The 20,924-nt window shown below is 40.3% G+C and overlaps 1 protein-coding gene across 1 annotated transcript in view; it reads right to left on the bottom strand.

Annotated features, from left to right (window-relative positions):
• The window catches only part of Gmds (GDP-mannose 4,6-dehydratase), a 518,409-nt gene that overhangs the window by 84,889 nt on the left and 412,596 nt on the right, over positions 1–20,924 (bottom strand). Inside the window, exon 9 of the mRNA XM_051194481.1 lies at positions 7,547–7,643. Coding sequence (XP_051050438.1) covers positions 7,547–7,643 — 97 coding nt within the window. The remainder of the gene's footprint in view (positions 1–7,546; positions 7,644–20,924) is intronic.

The following is a 20,924-nucleotide window of genomic DNA, read 5'->3' as shown; positions in this document are numbered from 1 at the left end:
AGATGACATACCAATTTTGCTAGTAGATGTAATAGTAAACGTAGAAATCAGACTCCTGAGGCAAGGGTTCAAGGAGCAAGGCAAGGGAAAGCATCCAGAGCAACAGCAGGTAGAGCCCAAAGGAGATACATAGGCTACATTTAGTAGACTTAGTATAGTTGATACCTGGACAGCAAAACTCTTTCCAAATTGGACCTGGAGAGAGGGTTCAGCAGTTAATAGCACTGGCTGCTCTTCCATAGGTCCTGAGTTCAATCCCCAGAACCCACATGGCACAACTATATATAACCGCAGTTCCATGGGATCCCATGCCTTCTTCTGGTATGCAGGTGTAGGTGCAAGCAAAACACCTGTATACATAAACAAATGAACATTAAATAAAAGTGTTCCCAAAAGGAAGAATATGATAGGAAGGAATTACATTTGGTAAAGAAAAAATACCTTAGCCTAGTTGTGTTACATGTCCTTAATATCAGCACTCTGGAGGCAGAGGCAGTTTGATCTCTGAATTTAAGGCCAGCCTGGTTTACAGAGTAAGTTCCAGGGAGGCCAGGATCACACAGAGAAACCCTATTTCAAAAGCAACAACAACTAAAACCAAAACAACAACAATAAAATGATAACCTTATTAGAAGCATAAGCAGAGAGAGTAAGAGAAGAATACTTCAGTACTGCAAACAATATTCCTTATAAACTCTTTATGAGCTGGGCAGTGGTGGCTCATACCTTTAATCGCAGCATGCAGGAAGCAGAGGCAGGTGGATCTCTGAGTTTAAGGCCAGTCTGGCCTACAGAGTGAGTTCCAAGAAAGTGAAGGTTATACAGAGAAACCCTGCCTTGAAAAACAAACAAACAAACAAACAAACAAAAAAGCCTGTATGAAAAGGTTTTGTTTGTTTGTTTGTTTTGATTGGTTAATTCAGAAGGTAAGTATGGCTTGGCAGAACAGAAAGAGTATTGTTGATTTTAAAGATTAGCAAATGGTATATGGGTTTAAATTTCAGAATAATTTCTAGGATGAGAAGGATTTCTCATAGGAAACTGCAGCACTCTAGTCATTCATAATCTCTGGCTGGCATACGAAGTTTCCTTCAGAAGGCTTTTGTTGTAAGGCTTTGTACCACACTGGATGATTCAATCACTGAGAGCTGATTGGATCTGGAGGTCTCCCATCTAATCAACTCATTCTTTCACTGGTAGATTCCTGGTATTATTGTGGTATACCTTGTCCCTGCCTTCTTCTGACCCCTCTTCTGCCTTCCCTTTCTTTCTTTTCCTGGCTGCAATAAGGAGAGCAGCTCTACTTCAGCTCAACCTTTGCCACAGTGCTTTGCTTTACCACCAACTCAGAAACATAGTGCACCAGCCATGGGCTGAAACCATGAGACAGAATAATCTCTCCTTCTTTAAAATGCTTCTCCTTGGTGTTTGTCATAGTAATGGAGAACTACACATCAAATTTAATCTAAGCATGAGCCATGCTCAGCCTAACTGTCCTCCCTGCAGTAAACAGGCAGATGCTAAAATAACATTCTGGAAATTATCTTATAGATGTGAAACAGTCAGTATTAGGATTATAAATGAAGATGATAATTACCTGGATATATATATGTGTGTATATATATATGTACGTACATATATATATATATACACACATATATATATATATATTATGTATATATTTTTTTTGAAAAATTGTCCCCTATATATTGAAAATGGGACAGATTCCAGAGAGGTTCACTACTGATGCAAGTCATAAAAGTACTGACAATAAAGATACCAGCTAAGCTTAAGGATAAGTCAAAACAAAATTTTAAGTAATGGAATGTATATAGCTATATAGATAGATTTTTGAGTTTTTAATGATATTATAAGAAAAATATAAAAGAGGCAGGAGAAAAGCTGAGGACACTGTTCTCTGTACACAATTATAATTGCTATTTCATTAGATATGAATTGCTCTCAGGGGGCCAGCTGCGGGGAACGATCACAGGCTTCAGCAGGAAAGGTATATGCCCCCAAGGGTTTTCAATGCGATTTTATGAAGGATAGAAAACACACAGTGGAATATTTGAGAATCAACAGAGGAGACTGAAATTTAAAGCTCTTTCGGTTAAGTCCAAGGAAGGAAAGGGGCAGGAAAGGGCAATGTGATTAAGGAAGGATATAAAGATTAGAATGAGGAGCCTAAGAGGGAGGCTTAAAAAAATAAACAGTGATTTAGAGATATAAACTATTTATAAAATCAAGTAGTGAGAAGCCCAAGAATAATTCAGAAGAGGAAGCATTATGACTGGGCACTACTGACAGCATTCCAACCACCAATGGTTTTGTAGCTGTGAAAGCAGAGTGTGGCAAGATGTTAAAACTGCAAGGACCTTCCCGAACCAGCAGCCTAACTTCTTTTACAGGTCCAGCAGTGCCGGAAGAGACGCACTAGCCCATAATCAGGTCTCTATGCCTCCTCTGACCTCAGCTCTCACCAGTCAGAGCAAAGAACAAAAGCAAGCAGGAGTGGAAGGGGGCATGAGAACTTTAAGGTCACAGGTTCAGGACCTAAGCCATGGGCTGACCACCACCAGGGCTGGAGCGAGGGATAGCACAGAGGGATCTCATTTCCTGCCCTAAGAGCCAAGTGTGAGAAGGTGGTGAGAACAGCGATGGAGGGCAGGGGAGTTTCAGGACAAAAGGCCAGCCGGGTGAACACAAGAGCTTTTTACCCCAGGTACTTAGAGACAGAGTGGAGAGACGCTTGAACTGCTACTTATACACATCCTCTGATGACAGATCAGATTCCTGGGGTCTGGAAAGTGTTACATACCATTATTCTAAACAAGGCTATGAGATAGAGCAAGCAATTATAGGCCATTTAGCTTAACATCATTTACAGAAAAATATTAGGAAAAGTTTATGGGGGGCAGAGGGGACAACTGGGCAAGCATATGGTAATTTGATTAGGAACAGGCCACATGCTCTCACTGGAGGAAAGCTAGCTGGCCTGATGGACTTCTTTGAAGTTACTGCCTTCTTAGTTTTATACAGTAATCCATGGATTTTTCCCTCAATATCTATAGCAATTAGAAATGAATTTAAGATGTCTAAATAAAACAAATCCCAATTGTAACCAAGGACATAAAAACACAATGGGAAGAAAATGAAAGTTAAATATTAATGATTTTATGAAGGAAATGCTAATAAATGCCATCAGAGTTTAAGTCAAGATGTTTCCCTTTTCCTTTTCCTTTTTTTTTTTTTTTTTTTTTTTTTAAAGAGAAATACTTGATTTTTGGTCCTTTGCCTCATTTCCTAAAGTTCTCTGTAGAAAAAGAAAAAATGGAAAGGAAAAATGGATTTTAGGCTTTTCCATGAAAACAAAGCAAAATACTTCTTTTCTTTTTTTGTGCACTGATCTGGTCATTTGATGTCATTAAAAACCTGGCACAAGAGAATGGGTACTAGATTAATCTCTCTTTTTTGGAATATTTCAACCTAAAAATTTTCAAAGAAAAAGAAGATATCTTTGTAGTTCTGGAAGTATTAGGTCAATATCAATTACTCATATTTCTTTGATATGTCTATAACACTGAACAGCTACCGAATGTTAAGGAAAAAATAAAAAGTTAAGCACCAAGAGAGAAAAAGCATTGATGCTTAAATATATAATTTAATATATACTTTATAACACACACAACACACAGTAGCTGAAGCCTCGGTGACCCTTACTAGATTCCTATGATTTATCTGTACATATTTCTGATGGTAATAGTATATTTTTCAGACTGATGGCATCTACATATCTACTTCATTTACTGAGGATGAGTTAGTCTGTTTACCATTTCATTATCAGAATCTAGGAGTGTGGGGTAAATATTTAGGGAATGAATAAGAAATGAATGCAGCTAGAATATTAGATATTGTTTTTCAGATACTATAACTGACTCCTCAAATAATTGTTTTAAAGAAATTCTCTAATTAATCATATTCTTAACAGTTAAGAAAGAGAAACACTGAGAAATATAAGTAATTCACCCAAGGTTATATATACATCTAGTAACTGATGGGCAAAATGCAGACAGTCTTGTCAAAGATGCACATTTAATAGAATATGACTTTCTCCTCGAACTAAAAACACTGGGGCTGCAGAGATGGTTCTGTAGTTAGGAGCATTTGCTATTCTTTCAGAAGATCTGGGTTTGACTCCTAGCCCCCACATGGCAGCTCACAACTGACTGTAATTCCAGTTTTAGGAGATTTTTCCTTGTCTTCTGACCTCCATGGGCACCATGTGGTACACAGACATACATTCAGGCCAAATACCCATACACACACAAAAAAAATAATAATAAAACCAGAAATGAGTATATTGTATAATAAATCTGTGTGTCAGTAAGAGTTTATAAGGAAATTACATGTAAGGCTGGAGTGTTTTGTTTTGTTTTCTTTTACAGGTCTGGGGATGGAAAATGGGGCTTTGCACAGGCAGAAAAGGGATTTACACTGAGCTATCATCCAGCCCAAGAGAGTAGTCCCAAGTACCACAGAACTCAGGCATCTGTATCACCATTACCGAATCCTCTTGAACTCAGAGGCAGTGGGAAGTGGAAAGCTTAATTTCCCAGCCTAAGCTTTCTGTGTAAGCAAAACTCCTCAGTACCCAAAGGAGTTATAAAGACTCATAGGTAGGGTACCAAAAGACATGACTCCATTCACAAGTTGAAGCCCTTGATCCAAAAGAAAAACCTATATCCTTCATGCTAATACAGAAATCTAACAAGAAGCCCCTGGGACGAACAGGACAGATTGAGCCTCTAGTCTGGAAGTCTGGATAGAGGAACTGATGTCTGTTCTTCCTTTACTTCTACTCATTTCACACGTCTCTGAGGCTGGGCCTAGCTGCCCACCTCAGAGAGATCTAGTGCTTCTCTGGATTCAAAGGAAATGAATTCTTATGGCTGACAGGGCTCCACATTTGGAAAAAGCTTGTTTACAATGTAGTCACCTTTCAGCTGGAAGAACACTGTCACCCTGGAGGCAACTCCACAGAAAGCCTGTCACTTCAGGTTGATCCAAGTTTCAGAGAACTTGTTTTGAGGAACGGGGTTAAAAGTTTAGTTTCACTATGGAAGGGAAGTATGGCCAATTGAAAAGGGGGGGGGGTGAAGTGTGGTAAATGAACTGAGTGCAGCCTACAGGTTCATAAAGACGAAACACAGAATAGGATCTATAACCCTGGAGTAAAGGTAGTCTGTGGGAGAGCCAGCCCAGGGAAAGGGGGCAGCAAGCCTGCATATGAAATCAGACACCACTCTTATGTTCAAACAATGCTGGTGTCAAGAGAGTTGCAGAACAGGTACGATGATAGCATTTGAATGAACAAAGAGTAGGAAGGCAGGGATGCAGTGGGAAAGGAAAGGGGGCCGGTGGGGACTCAAGAAAGGCCTAGTTACTCAGAGGGTCCTCTTCCTGTTCTACAAATTCTTTTGTTCTGGGTCCTTATCAATCCCACACCTTGCCTAAATGAGAATGACAGACAAGCCATTCTAAATGACTTCCTAGTTTTTGAAACTATTTTGGTGTCAGGGAAAGAGCCGTGTCCAAGTGGTAGTGAGAACACAATTTTTGCTGTCATGGTAAAGTTTCCACTCTGAAGTGACTATCTTTATTTGCGAGAAGAGAAATTTGTCCCTATAAATGCCTTGTGAATTATCTCAGAGAAATGGTGCCCTTGAAGCCCTTTAGGACAGCATGTTGGAGGAGGTCCTTGCTGTGTCAGCAGCAGCATGGCTAGTATCTTCCTCCTCCAGGGACAGGCACATCCTCTCCTAGGCACACCCACTCACCATTAGCTAAGAACAATCATTCTCTGTGTCAAAGCGTGGCCACGCCCTGTGGGGACAATTCAGGACTCCACAGCCCTACCTCTCCTAAGCCACTGTTTGCTTCCTTTGTATGGATTTCATTTTGTGTGTAAGAGGCACACACTGCTCATAGCCCTTTTGAGGGTGGACAACATAAAACAACACATTTCAGAGTGGCCATTGACCACACATTTTAATATGTCTTCCCTGGCTTATCCCAATCACTGAAAGTTGTACGACACACCAGAATTTGGTTCTCAACCCGGAGAAAAAAGTTTCTAAAGGTACTATTCCACACCCACTCACTGCATACTTCCTGACCTCCTCTCTGCAAAGACACTGCTTTCTATTATTTTTAAGAATTAATTTTAAACACCTTTAGTTTTGCCATCATAATGAGCACGGATTACATCAAAGCAGTGATATCATGCCATACATTTATATAAACTTAGAATAGATGTTTTGTCCAACAGTATATAATGTTGACACTAACAATCTATTTCTTTTCTTTTCTTTTTTAACACTCTGTATATGTGTATGCATATTGTGTAACACCTGCCTGTGGAAGGGCAGGTGTTGGTTCTTTCTTTCCACCATATGGGTTCTGAGGATCAAATTCAGGTCATTAGCCTTGGCAGCAAGCACCTTTACCCACTGGATCATTCCCCTGGCCTTTCTTTCCTAACATGGGAAATTTTCTATTTAAAAATTTATCTGTCTACCTACCAGTCAGTTAGTATTAAACAACTATCTTGTTAGACTTTTGTCCTTTTTTCCTCCCCAAAAATCTCTATTGTCAAACAATTTAGAATCTGGCAAAAGGAGGAAAACATGAAAACAAATGATTGTAACAGGTCGTGAAGCAATGATTCTCTACCAGTGGGTCGTGACCCCTTGGTGGGTTGAATGACCCTTTCACAGCAGCTATCTAAGACCACTGGAAAACACCAATATTTATATTATCATTCATAACATTAGCAAAAATACACTTATGGGATGGCAACGAAAATAATGTTATGGTTGGGGGGGGGGGGGTCACCACAATGTGAGAAACTATATTAAAGGGCCACAGCATTAGGAAGGTTAAAAACCACTGTCCTAGAGTGTACAAGGTAATTACAGAGACAAGGGAGAAACGTTAGTGGTAGTGGAATAATATTGGCTAGAAACGGATCCGTGAATAGGGTGGCATCTGAGCCGAGCTGTATAGTATGTGGGAGGTCTTTTACGACTTGTATGCATGTGACTTTGTGCCAGATGCATAAGCATGTTAGTGATTTGTGTGAGAGTGCACAGCTGGCAAGGTGGCAGGTAAAAATGGCTTCTTGCCCTAGAAACCCTGCATGTCTAGGGCTTGGGAAAGCAGACATCTTGTGGGTGTCAGGGATCATTCTCCAGAGCAGACCAATGAGATGAGATTTGTCCAAACTCTGCTCTCCATTTCTGAAATCAACTATTTTCCCGGGTGTGTTTTACTCGTGTTTTCCTTTATAGAGCAATGGGTTTTTGTGGTGAGAATGGTATCTCAATCTTAATTCTCCCTGTTCTCGTTTGGGAAGTGCCCTGTGGAGTATGCCAGAGAGGCGTGTTACAGAGCTTTAGAGGTTGGCAGCAGGCATTCCATGAGGGCATTTTCCCAGCCAGCTGGCCAAGTGCGGTCACACATTGGGTGGTGAGGGTGTCCTTACCACTTCAGTTGGTCGGTAGTATTTCAGATCCACAGTCACATGAATTTTGCCGGTCTCTTTACATCTGCCCACTTCATTTTCATTCTTTCCTTCCCACCTGCAAAGAAGACAAACAATCAATTCTTAATTGCTTGGTAGCATGTGGCCACACTGTGGTGCTCAGGATGGCTTGCCGGTCTTCTCCCTGCAGGAGGGCATAAGCGCATTAACAGCAGGGGCAGGCCAGCCCTCAACCTTGTTATTAGAGCAATTGTAGCTTTCAAAACTTTCTGTATTTGTTTGAAAGGAAGTTTCGCCACCCCACTCCTTCCTTTTAAAGAAAAATCAAGATGAATTCAAAACTGAGACATAAATAAATGAGAGGGAGAGAGAGAAAAAGGAATTGGATAACTTTCAGGAGGCTCAAAAGGTTTTTTTAAATTTTTTTTTTTTTTTTTTGGTATTTTTAAGATTATTCTTTGTAGCCAATTATTGTTAATTAATTATTGTCATTTATTTCCCCTTTTACTTTCTTTTCGTCTGTATTGTAGGCACACTTAGTATCAGGCCAGGGCACCCTATTTCAGGAGAAATTCCATACCTTGCTGGCCAGTGTTCATCCCCACATTATGTGCATGTGAAGGAGGCCTCAACATTTCACCACAGACGAGGAAGCCTCTCCAGAGTATACAATTAGTTGATCATTTCTTGTCCTCTAGCATGATCTCCCTGACTTGACTGGGATGTTCTGAGACTGGAGCTTGCCTCAATAAACATTTGAGGCTGACAGCAGGAAGGATAGGTCTACCATGACCCTCCAGGTGTGCTCTGTATAGGATTCATAAACTGTGAGGCTCCAAGAGCAGCTTTTCATAGGAAACTCTACTTACCTGCTTTATGTTCTCATTTTTCATAAATGGAGCAACTAGAGTTGGGCCTGGTGGTGCAATCTGCAATCCCAGATATTTGGGAGGCTGGGTCAGGGATCAGGAGATCTTAAATTCAAGGGCAACATAGAGACCTCCCCAGAGAAGAGAGTAAAGGAAGAGGAAGGCCTTGATATACTGCTGACCTTGGATTTCTATAATCTAATATCCCAATAAAAGAATATAGTATAAAGTTTATTTTTATATATTTTTTTTGGCAAGGAAAGAAATGAAAATTCTGACAAGTTTGACTTCAGTGTTTATCCTTAGAATGAGTTGGAATTATCAGCTGAGATAAACACAGACAATTTTGTGTGCTCCCCAGATCACTCTGAGAGGACCAAAGGGAAGGACAGAACATTCAATGGTTACTTGACTATGTCACAGATGCCTTTGAAAATGAACATTAAACACTGAAGAAGAAGATATTTCAAAACAGGATGAGTAAAGACTGGGCTTAAAAACTTTATTTTTGATTAATGATATGAATATTTTGTCAAGTCACCTCTTGGCAGAAAAGGGGAACTATATATCTATTGACACAGAGAATAATAGTATACTATATTGAACTATATAAACTATATAAGCACTCTCTTCCCATTAATAGTATCTTGATCAGCCAAAACAGAAGTATCTGGTAATCTACTCATTAGGCTTAACTTCTTCATGTTGATTAGATAGTTTGACAAGTAATATAGAGTAGAAAATTTCAAAGCAATTTGTTTAGAAAACTCACATCACGACAGTGTACAGGTATGTTGGGCAGAAAAGGTATCTTAAAATTAGATGGTCTGACATACTGACCTCACTGTCTCTCACATTTGACCTATATCTCACAAAAGAGGATATTTGGTTGTCATAATTTTGGGGAAATAACAATCTAACTGCAAAGTTGAATATTTTGATAGAATCTTATTGATTAAGCTTTCAATAAACAAAAGAACACACTCTATTTACCTGAAAGCCATTATACAGTTAATACCCATAATAATGGGAATATGGCACCTATGCTCTATTTACTAGACATCATTTAACTATATTTTTTGTTTACATTTCATACTGTACAGAGACATAGTCCTAACACATAGATACCTCTAAGAAAGGTATTTCCAGCCAAGCCAAAGGGCTAACGGAAACAACATTCATGACATTTCCCCCCATTTGTACCTAAGCTGAATCTACAACAAGCAATCTGAGTTAATATATATATTTCCCCAACCCCATTTCTTCCACTTCCCCATCTTTTCTCAAAGCTACCCTTTGAATCTGTAAACTCCATTCTTTTCCTCAAGGACAGTAAAAACCAGGCATCAGCTGGACTTTGGGCCAAGGTTATAGCTGTTCCTATGATTCAGTAGATTTGGCCATGGCATCTTTCATAGTCATGAAAGAAAGCATTTTAAAATTCTTTTTACATTCATTTACTCCCCACCCCCTCTGTGTGTGTGTGTGTGTGTGTGTGTGTGTGTGTGTGTGTGAGAGAGAGAGAGAGAGAGAGAGAGAGAGAGAGAGAGAGAGAGAGAGAGAGCACTCCTGTAAAGGTCAGGAGATAACTTTTAGAGTTGGTTTGCTGTTTCCACTATGTGGATTTCAGGGACCAAACCTAGGCCATTATGATTGGAGGCAAGCACCCTTTACACATGATGCATCTTGCTGGCCAGCATTTCATTCTTATTTACAGCAGATGTATTTTAGAATTGACTACTATTTCTCTGTGGTTGGTTTGCTATCACAACAAACACTTGAGATTTGTAACACTAGTCAAAAAGGGCAAGGTTGAAGGAAAGCTCCTCCTCACCTCAGGAGCTCATTAAATGCAAGCCTACAGGCAGGCTCCAGATTAAAATGACTTTGGTACTTTGGGATCCAAGAACCCAACAAGCCTCTCTTGCGGCTGTCTGAACACTGTCTGCTGGGCTTCCAACTTATAAACTGTTGACTAGAGTTAAAAAAAAAGTCTTGCCCTCCATAATTGATTCAGTCATACTGAAAAATCAAATGGAAACCATGAAATGGGTCACAGCAGAATGAGTTCAAAGAAACCATCTTCTCACTTGCACTAGATCTGCATGAGGGCACTAAGCAAAAGTTTCAGCCAAGGGCCAAAATCATTCAGTTACAATACAAGAAACACTTGTGTTAACACATGAACGGTAATAGCTAACTTGTCCTAACAAGCGAGGCTGTAACTCAAAGCAGAACTTCAGTGTCAAAGAAATGACCATGTCTTGACAGGGAGTAGAGGATTCAGCTAATTAACAGGAATTACTACCCACTAATTTAGATTGGCAGCTCCTTGGGCAGGAATCCTGTATAATTCATTTTTAAAACTAAATTGTCAGTTCCTAATAAGCATTAATAAATAAAAAAACAAACAAACAAACAAAACAAGCCAGAAAGCAAGAAGAGTAACCAAACCACTCCAATGAATACAAGGTTCTATTAAAATCTAGTCAATGAATATTTTGTTCCTGTAAGCAGCCCTAATGAAAACCACACACACACACACACACACACACACACACACACACACACACACACACACAAATCAGAAGGAGGGACTAGACAATAAGAGGAAGTGGGTCAGCTCAGCAAGACTGTCAAGGGAACAAGAAAAAGTAATGGAGGTGAATATGATAAAAAAACACACTACTCCTGTGTCACACTAAAACCCATTATTATAGTATATACAATAGATGCTAAAAATAAACACAAAACCCCACTAACTTATGGGGCTAAGGATTTCTTGTGGCTCAGGGGTATAGCATTTGCATTTCATGTTCAAGGTCCTGGCTTCCATTATCAGCACAGTAAGAAATGGACTCACTCAGGAGTCCTGTTGAGGTAACAAGAGAAAGAAATCAATTTTAGGACTACTGCATTTGATAACTGGAGAGGCAACACTTATCTTTGTGACAGAAAAGTCCTAGGAACTCAATATTTAACTTCAAGATAGGCTGCTTCATGTGGCTACAGAAGGAGATGGCGGTGCTTAGTGTATGAAATGACACAGACAGATCCTGGTCCCGCCAATACCTGAAGAGGGATGATGGTTTTTTCATCCTGCAGGTTCCTTTCAAAATAAGTAAATTCATGAGTGCTGAAAGATCAGGGAAGAGACTACAAGAATCCGGTTTTGAAAACTAGAAGACAAATGGATGAGTGCTAGAAGATTCAGTGGAAGCCACAGTGGGAGAGTTGAGAATGAACCCCGTTTGCATTTGCAGAAATGTTAGCATGCTCAGGGAGTGCAACTTGTTCCTCATCTCCCCCTTTTTCCTCAGTGGGCAACTGCCTCACCCAAACTGGTAAAGAAGGTCATTGGCCAGAGGTCCAAGTAAGGGTAGGTTCCAACACTGAAAACTGAGGACATTTAGTGAATGCTGAGACTCCTGTCCATGTTCCAGCAGGTGGCAGTCAGGGTTACTTCCTTCCAAAAGGTAGACTGGGAGGTGTCCCCTGGGCATCAGAGACTTTATACCTAAATGGCCCTGTCAGGTCACCTCATAGTGACACAGATAAATACAGGTAAGTTCTAACTATGTTTTCAAAGCTCCCAATTAGAGTCTTAGAGCTCCATTTTCAAACATAACCCCAAAACCAAGGATTATTAGACCTGATAAGTGAGAAAAGCCACAGGAGAGAGGCTGAACAACAAAACAAATAAAAAAAGACCTTTGAGGAAATAGAACAACTAGAAGAGAATTAAAAACAAAACAGGAGCAAACTTCCATATATACCACTATCCATTGTCTCAGAGATAATAGTAAAGATGACAAAGATGTAATATAAACTAGTACATTTAAAAAGGACAGCTTGGGGGCTGGAGAGATGACTCAGTGGTTAAGAGCACTGCTGCTCTTCCCAGGACCCCAGTTGCATTCCCAGCACCCACATGGCAACTCACCATTGTCTGTAACTCCAGCTTCAGGATATCCAACATAATGTATACATAAGATAAAAATAAGCAAATGGTTTTTTAAAAAAGGATAATTTTGAAACAGAAGAGCTTTTAGAACACAAATAAGAAAACAAGGAACTCAAAATTGAGAAGATGTTGAAGACAAAAATTGAAGAGATTTCCTAGAAAATAGTGCAAAAAGATATAGCCATGAAAAGACAGAAGGGATAAGAAAATATGAGGCCACACAGGAGCCAGTATAATAGAGTGCCAGAAAGACAGTACATAAGAAATGGAGCATGGCAAATTATCTTAAGGAAGAAGGAAGTTAGGAGAATTTGAAGACTGCTCAGGAGCTTGGTATAATAGGATATCTAGGAAGAAAATACAGAAAAATAGAGCTAAGTTAATTATCTTAAGATAAGTCAAGAAAGTTAGCCAGAGCACATGCATTTGTAGACAAAGCGTGGCTCATGTCCATGTGAGTAAACACACCTCACATGGAATTTCGGAGTACTGAGAACAAGGAAAGACTACAGCCACCTTTCCAAATGAAGAGACAAGGTTGGGAGTCAGATGGCTCCTTGAGACTCAGCTTAACATCACAAATGCAAAGGCGATAGATAGAGGAGTACTTTCAAAGTTCTGAAAGAAAACTATTTCTACCCTGGAAACAAGAATGGGTCCATTGCTGATTCTGAGGACAGACTAAAGGATGTTTTTTTTTTTTTTTTTTTTTTTTTTTTTACACCAGAGTTTTGAAATGGTTGTCGGAAAATAGGGGTTACAACTTAAGAGAGAAGCTGTGAGTCCTTTGGATGGGTGTGAAGGAAGTCTATGGATGCCAATACTTCTGGCAGTTCAGAGTGAGTCAGACCAGAAGGTTTCTGCTAGAGGAAAACATGACCAATAGGCTAACATGGGTGATCTGAAATCCTGATGGGTGATCCTGATAGGAAAACTAGGACAATGTTTAGGGTGAAGTTGGTGATAAACACATAGAAAATGAACCAGAAAGACAAAATACATCCAAGAGGAGTGTAGTAAACAAATGATAATTGTTCATAAAACTAAAAGTAGTCAATGTTTTCTGGAAGTTTCAATCATGAAAACACAGAATATTGAGCTCACAAAAATTAAAATATAAAAATAGAGTACTACAAAAATGGAGGTTTGGGGCATGTTAAGGAAAAGAGAACAATGATACCATGCTGGACAAGAACAGCCAACAGATAATGCCTAAAGGGGAAATACCAAGAGCCAGAATCACAAGTCATTTAAAAGCGCAGACATAAATGCCATGATAACCAGCTGAAAGAGTAAAAAGGCACAATAGGATTTATGCAAAGAAGCATAGAATGAAGCGAATAGTTACCTTATAATAAATCAAGACAATTTACCACAGAAAGCGCTGAAAGAGTTCCCCTATAACATAACACATGGGGCTGGCTAGGAAAATGGAGACAGAGGGAGAGACAATGATGTGGATTGTGACAATTCTTATAGAAAGAATGGAGATTAAGTTATGTGATTAAAACAAAAAATAAAACAAACAAAAAAACAACTAAAAACTTGTAAGTTGAAGTAAGAAATGAAGTAAGAAAACCATAAACAAATAATGAGCTTGACAAGTCTTGGGCCAAGACAGGACAGCTCTTCCTGGCAACCTTTTTGTATGTCAGATAAAGACATCATAGGATGATTTATGATGAGCTTCATCCTGGCCTAGTCAGAACTTTGCTCCAGGCAAAGGGTTTCTCTCCCATGCCTTCCTTACCAATTTGACTTCCCCCTAGGTCTCCTGTCACTTTGCCTCTGACACAGGGAAGGCTAATACTTTTGGACGTAGAAACATGCTGGCAGCTATAGTATCTAAGAAATGTCTTTCGGGTGGGAACTGAATTTTTGAGAATACTGGGAAGGAGCTGCCTGTAGGAGACAGGTAGAAAGTGGCCTCAGAAATTTAGTCGAGAGAGGCACTTGATCGTGGGTAGTCAGCGGTATCAAATGGCAATGGTCAAATCTGAAAGAGAATGTGGGGCTCGTAGAAAAGCTGTTGGCACAGTATGTCGAGAGTCTGAAATTAGTGGAAGAGGAACTGTGGGTTACCTGTTATCCAGGTACAGGGGAAGGGCAGCATAGGTTAGAGGAGTGCATACCCAATGTACTGGGGGGGGGGGGAGGAGAGGAGAGGGAGAGCTTGATTCCCAATGGTCAGAAAAGAAGACTAAAGAGAAATGGAGAGCATATGCTTAAAAAAAAAAAAAAAACACTTCTATATGGGTTTGAAGAGAAAACTGACTCTAGGGAAATGTCCAGAGACCTACAAGGATGACCCCAACTAACAATCTGAACAGTAGTAGAGAGGCTACCTTAAATACCCTTCCATGATAATGAGATTGATTACTAACTTTTATGTCATCCTAGAACCCTCATCTAGTAGCTGTTGGGAACAGAAGCAGACACCCACAGCTAAACACTGAACCGAACTCCTGGAATCCAGTTGCAGAGAGGGAGGAGTGATAAGCAAAGTGGTCAAGACCAGACTACAGAAACCCACAGTGACAGCTGACCTGAACAAGGGGGAGCTCATGGACCCCAGACTGATAGCTGGGAAACCCAGACCCCCTGAACATGGATCTCAATTAGAAGGCCTGGGCAGTTGAAGGGACCTCTGACAGTGGATCCCTGATGCACAAAAGGACTTTGGGAGCACATTCCCCATGGAGGGATACTCCCTTAATCTAGAGACAGGAGGGAGGGCCTAGACCCTACTCCAAATGACTTGACAGATTTTGTTGATCCCTCCTGGAAGGCCTCACCCTCCCTGTGGATGGGTGGGGAATGGGATGGGAGGGGGAGTTCAGGAGGATGGGAGGGAGAAGGAACTGAGATCACTATGTAAAATAAGAAAAAAAAATAAGAAAAAATAAATAAATAAAAAAGGAAACAGATCTAGCCATGGTCCTTTGTGCTCCCAATGTTAGAAGACAGTACTTTTCTACTTGGCGCAATGCACAGACTAGTGTATCAGCCACATACATTCTTTCCCATTGCTGCTAAAATAGACAATAGCCTTCCTCATCCCTCCTCAGAATTCTCCCACCTCACGACATTAATGGCCATAATTTTTCATAAGGGTTTCTGGCATCACCGAGTCCAGCTGTTTATGCTGTGGTTAGTGAATAACAATGACAAATTGTAAAATTTGAAACAACCTGAATGTACAAGGTGCTTCCTAATAGTTAACAGTTATCTTGCACTCTTTGTTTCAGGTCCTTAAGAAAGTTAACTTAAATCCTGCCAGCTGTCAGGCTGATAGTGTAATCTGAAGTTGCTAAATGGCAGAAAGAAGTTCCAGTGATTTATGGGAGCCAGGGGAGTAAGGGGTACTGTAACCAAGACAGCAAGGCCCGGCCTTGGAGTCAGGGTATCAACTTGGACTCACGTGCCTTTCTTCCTATGGCTGGCATGAGATGATTGGGGCTGGTGCTCTATGATATGAGCACCACATGTTTTTTTTTTTTTTTTTTTGTGTGTGTGTGTGTGTGTGTGTGAGCAGGTGATACTCAACACTTTTAGTAAAGGTGATCCATCTTTTCCTCATGTTCCATCCCTATCACTGAGATACTGTTACAGAGGCAAACTCTACTTTTAAGTCATCTTTTCTTATGCTTTATCTCCAGGAAATACATCGTACTGGCATATTCAAAAAGGTGAATGCCTATGGAAAGAAAGGAAAGAGATGAAAAGAACAGAAGAGCAGAGATGAGTCTCCTCAGCTGAGACTGGTAGCGAGAATTCTGAGTGCTTCTGCACTCAGATTTACAGGATTTACAGGACTGCTGAACATGCTTTGGCCCTTTGCTTTACTTTTACTTATTTTCTTTTATTCTGTTTGGGTGTTACTATCTATCCCAAAGGGTATAGGGAGAGCTACCATGCTTTACAATAAAAAGAAAAGTGTCAGTCTTACTATAGGACTGGGAGGAGGAATGCTCTTAGCCATAGTCCTGGCCTTAGTGACATCTATACATACAACCCTATAAATCTATCTGTCTTCCTACCACCTCTATAAATCTGTGCCTGTTCACTCTGCTAAGCCAAGTACATTTCTGATACCTTAGGACTTTAGAACTTACTGTCACACCATCTCGTGAGTGAATGATGGTAGGAGACAGACATGACACTGTCGAAGCCCAGAAGAGGCCCCTGGCAGAGCTGGCTGAGGTGAGGGTGTTGGCAATGTAAGATGTCTGAGCTAAGAGCTGAGAGATGTGTGGGTAGTAGCTGGGGAAAGAGAGGAGAATGTAGGAGCATGTAGCTCTTTGTATGCCCATGTGGTCAAGCTGGTCCACCCAGCTTACTGGCTTGCCTGGTAAACACATAGTTCACTGACATATGCTGTTGTACATTCTCATATGACCCACCCACCCGGGCTACTTTCCTTCATCTCAACTGCCACCCACATCTCCCTTTTGGGCAAAAGCCGGATTCAGTCTATCCTGCATGCATCCCTCTCATCTTGATCACGCTGCCCTAACTTTGGGATTGATGTTAGATAATTTTTTGCATGAGGCCACACCAATTTATTCATGTTTATAAATTATGCGTTTCTATTAACTGCCAACTAATTAGAGTCTATTTTTATACTCTAGGACAAAAAAATATTTTCTGATTCTTTTTGAGGAGTGTGGCCTTGAGAGAAAAAGAGGAAGGCAAGGACATAAGCGCTGAATGTCTACATATGGTAGGTATGAGCTGGGAGTCAGGGAGTCAGTTACTTCAGGACCTACTAGATTCAGCCTGAACTGATCTTCTACCTAATGAACCGAAGCAACTGTATAGGGACTGGAAATAGGGCTGCCTAAGTAGTGTGTCCATCACCTAAGGCTTAGAAACACCAGTGACCACATCTTGAGTTAAAACTCCAAGGCAAACACCATGAGGACAAAGGCTTTTCTGTTAATGGTAGCACTGATGAACCTAGAACCTTTGGTTATTATCCCGTGCCTCATCAAATCCTGCTGATTCTGTCTTCTGAGCCAATCCTATTCTTTCTTCTCCATGCCTTGAACTGAATTCTATTTCTTATCTTCCCTTTTGAGTAGAGTAGTTTGTATAGTCCCTAGGGAGGTAGCATGGTGGCTTCCTATAATTTTACCACCATGCCAGAGTGAATCATGCTAACCACGCACCTAGAGAAATTAGAGTAATGATGGGCAATGCTGGAAGGACTCTCGCCCAGGCTGGCTTTGGGAAACATCCATTGTGCTCAATTAAATATTTATAGAATGACTGCCATGGCAGCTGCTGTGAGTACTGAGGCTATGAGACAGATGCTGGTCATCTTCTGACCGCACACCCAAGGTAGCAGGGAGGAGCTGAGCAACTTGGGAAAGGGGTTGGGGTTTAGGGGATTTGTTTCTAGTAAAAGCACTTAAGATTGAACTACTCAGGGAAAACTTCTCTTCACAAAACCTTTAGGTCTTACTGACTTTCATCAAAGTTCAAGCTCTTGAAAGCCTCCAAAGCAAGTATAGTTTCTTTGTTCTCTTGTATTCAGCTGGGCCCACAGGTGTATAAGCACAGTTCTGATGCCCTGTCAGTACCATTGCCAAGTCTTTGAAAAGCTCAGAAGAACTCTGTAAGATTATAAAAGGATATGGCCAAGAAGGATGAAAAGTGCAAGTAAATCAGGGTGCATCTGTGGTAGCTGTGTATGTGCATGTGTGTGACTGTATGTATGTCTGTGAGTGAGTATGTGGTGTATTATGTATGTGCATGCAGGTATGTGCACACGTGTGTATGAATATATGGTGTATATATGTACATGTATGTATGTGCATGCGTGTGATATGTGTGTGAGCATGCATATGCATGTATATGTGCATGTGTATATGTGTGTCAGTGCATGTGCATGTGTGTGTGTGTTTGCAGTGCTAAGTTTCTAACTCAGGGCCTTACATGCTAGAAAAGTGCGGATAGCTACCAGTGCTTACCTCTAGTGCAAGCTCCTAGAGATGACTCTTGAACCAGAAACTGTGCAGTCAGATTCTGCCTCTTCCACTCTTGATGGGAAGGGCACTGAACTTCTTACCTAGCTTTGTTCCTCATTCAAACAGTACTCTAGTTCTGGAACTAACCTGTGCGCACATGCAGCCTTTGTCTACCCCACAACTTGAAGTCTTTCTTTAGTAACAGCACCCTACTCTCCACAGAGGGAGTGGTCCATCACAGACTTCCTCCCTTTACCACAGGACAAAGCCTGGGATCCAGCCCCATGCTTTGGCTATGGGGACCGGTCTACAGATGATCACAAGACCATAATTGTCCTTTTTAGTCATTAACAGCAGATGCTTATGCAGCGCTTAAGCTTGGTCAGGCACTGACAGATGCTATTAGCTCGTTCCCTTCTTACCTCATCTCTGTGGTAAACTCTTAGTAGCTCTGTGTTACAGTTGGGAAAACAAAGACAGGGAGGAAAAATAGCTGCCCTAGAAAGTCATTAATCTGGGATTCCAGCCCAGGAAAGTGGCACAATGCCTGGTTTACAACCATGGTATTACATCACATGTGTACAGATAGGGATGAGCTTTCAAATGCAACTGATCAGGCCATGAGATAAATGAAGTATTCTTAGGAGAGAGAAGTATGTGTAGCAGTCTCCCTAACTTTTGGTGACACACCCTAAAATTGCCATGGACTGCACTGAACACAGAATACTGTTGTGTTCCACACATACACACTTATGATAAAGTTTGTTAGGTGCAATAAGAGATTTGCAACTATTGAATAAAACAGAACATATGTAATGATATTCTACAATACAATTGCTAGCATTACCACTCTTGCATGTTAGAGCTATTATTAAGTGAAAGAGGCGTTACTTGATCATGGCAATTAATCTGACAATCATATAGTTGTAGCTACTATATGACTTTTCGGTGAGGAGCACAGAAAGTGCAGATACAGTGGACAAAGAGATGATCTGTGTCTTGTCAGGATATATATTGAGTGAGATTGTTTCATGCTGCTTATACTTCTGAACTGTCAATCTGAAAATTTTCACTTGCTACTTCAGATTGTAGTTGACTGTCACTTAGTGAAACTCAGATACTGACACTACAGATAAGGGGACAACTGCATTCTAGAAGTCCTATAAAAGCATGTTTCTCAAATCATTCAAAACAGCCATCCAAGGTTTGTTTAGACCCTAGTGTGCCTTCTTTAGCTAGTTTTTCCTAGATTTTTTTTTCTTTTTAACTATGGACACTATTCCCAAGAAAGCCTAGCTGCCCCTTTAAAGGCTCACAGCTATGGCTTACAGTAAACAGGTGGCATTGCCTATGGCTTCCTTGAGATTGGTATGCTGATGCATGGGGTGCAGGAGGGTCCAGAGGACAGGGACTGGAAAAAGATACAGTAAAAAATAAGTTGTAGATAAATAGCTTTAATGTGTGAGCTTGAGATATAAGTCTATATATGTTGGAAAACTATAGGTTGAATATCACTTTATCTGAAACACCCAACACTAGAATTTGGGGCACTTCTTTAGAGGAATTCTAGAATATTTACACACATATAGAGTAATATATATATACTGGGATAAGGCTATAGTATAAATTAAAAGTTCATTTAGTTTTTATAAACACATGTATAATATGACTGAAACTTTATTATGTATGTATGTATGTATGTATGTGGGGAGCACCCATGTAGAAGTCAGATGACAATTTTCAGGAGTTTATTTTTTCTTCTATCACATGAGTCTTCAGGAACTGAAATCGGGTCATCGGGCTTGGCCACATATTGTTCCTTTATATGTTGTTATCTCACTAGACAATGAGATGGTAATTTTCAATAGTATTCTTAGGATAGCTGTGATCAATGTGACTCTTCCTGTGAAGTCAAATGTGGGATTTTTCTCCTGCTTGAAGAACATATGTTGGGGGAATTTGTTTCTAGATGCTCGACTCCATTGATAAGACAGAAAACCCTGCACAGGCATGAGATGCACCCTGTCAATGAGGCTGCTACTAAGCAGGCTCATCCTAAAGGGATACTTCCTTACACACAAAAAATTAAATAAATCTAAGAAAAAAAATTCAATAAAGAAAAGTATAGGGCAGAAAGCTAAAAGCCACCAGAGTGCCACCACATAGAAACCATCCTCAAAGCTCGACAGAGAGGACTAAGAGGTGAGTGATCAGCTTCCCATGCAGGCTACACCAACAGCCCCCTACGGGACCCTGTAACCTGCAAATCCCACACTTTCCTGTGATGTGTTACATGGGCATCTGCAGCGTATGCAGATTATATCAAAACCTGATTCCTGACTTATTTTTTTCATTTAATGTCACCATAGCCATTTTTAAAAATCATATTTGGGTTCTCATAGCACTATTTTCAATAGTTACAAAATAAATTAACTAACTTACACTTTTCTACAATGATGTCTCAGAAGTTTCTTATTTTCTATTTATATAAAATCAATTAAGTTGAGGTATAATTTACAGGTAAAAAAATCTGTAATAGATATATAATTTGATGAGTTCTGAAAAATTCATGT

Source organism: Phodopus roborovskii, unplaced genomic scaffold (assembly GCF_943737965.1).
Source record: "Phodopus roborovskii unplaced genomic scaffold, PHOROB, whole genome shotgun sequence".
Lineage (NCBI taxonomy): Eukaryota > Metazoa > Chordata > Mammalia > Rodentia > Cricetidae > Phodopus > Phodopus roborovskii.
The sequence above is the reverse complement of the archived record's forward strand: the minus strand, read 5'-3'. Positions and strand labels throughout refer to the sequence as shown.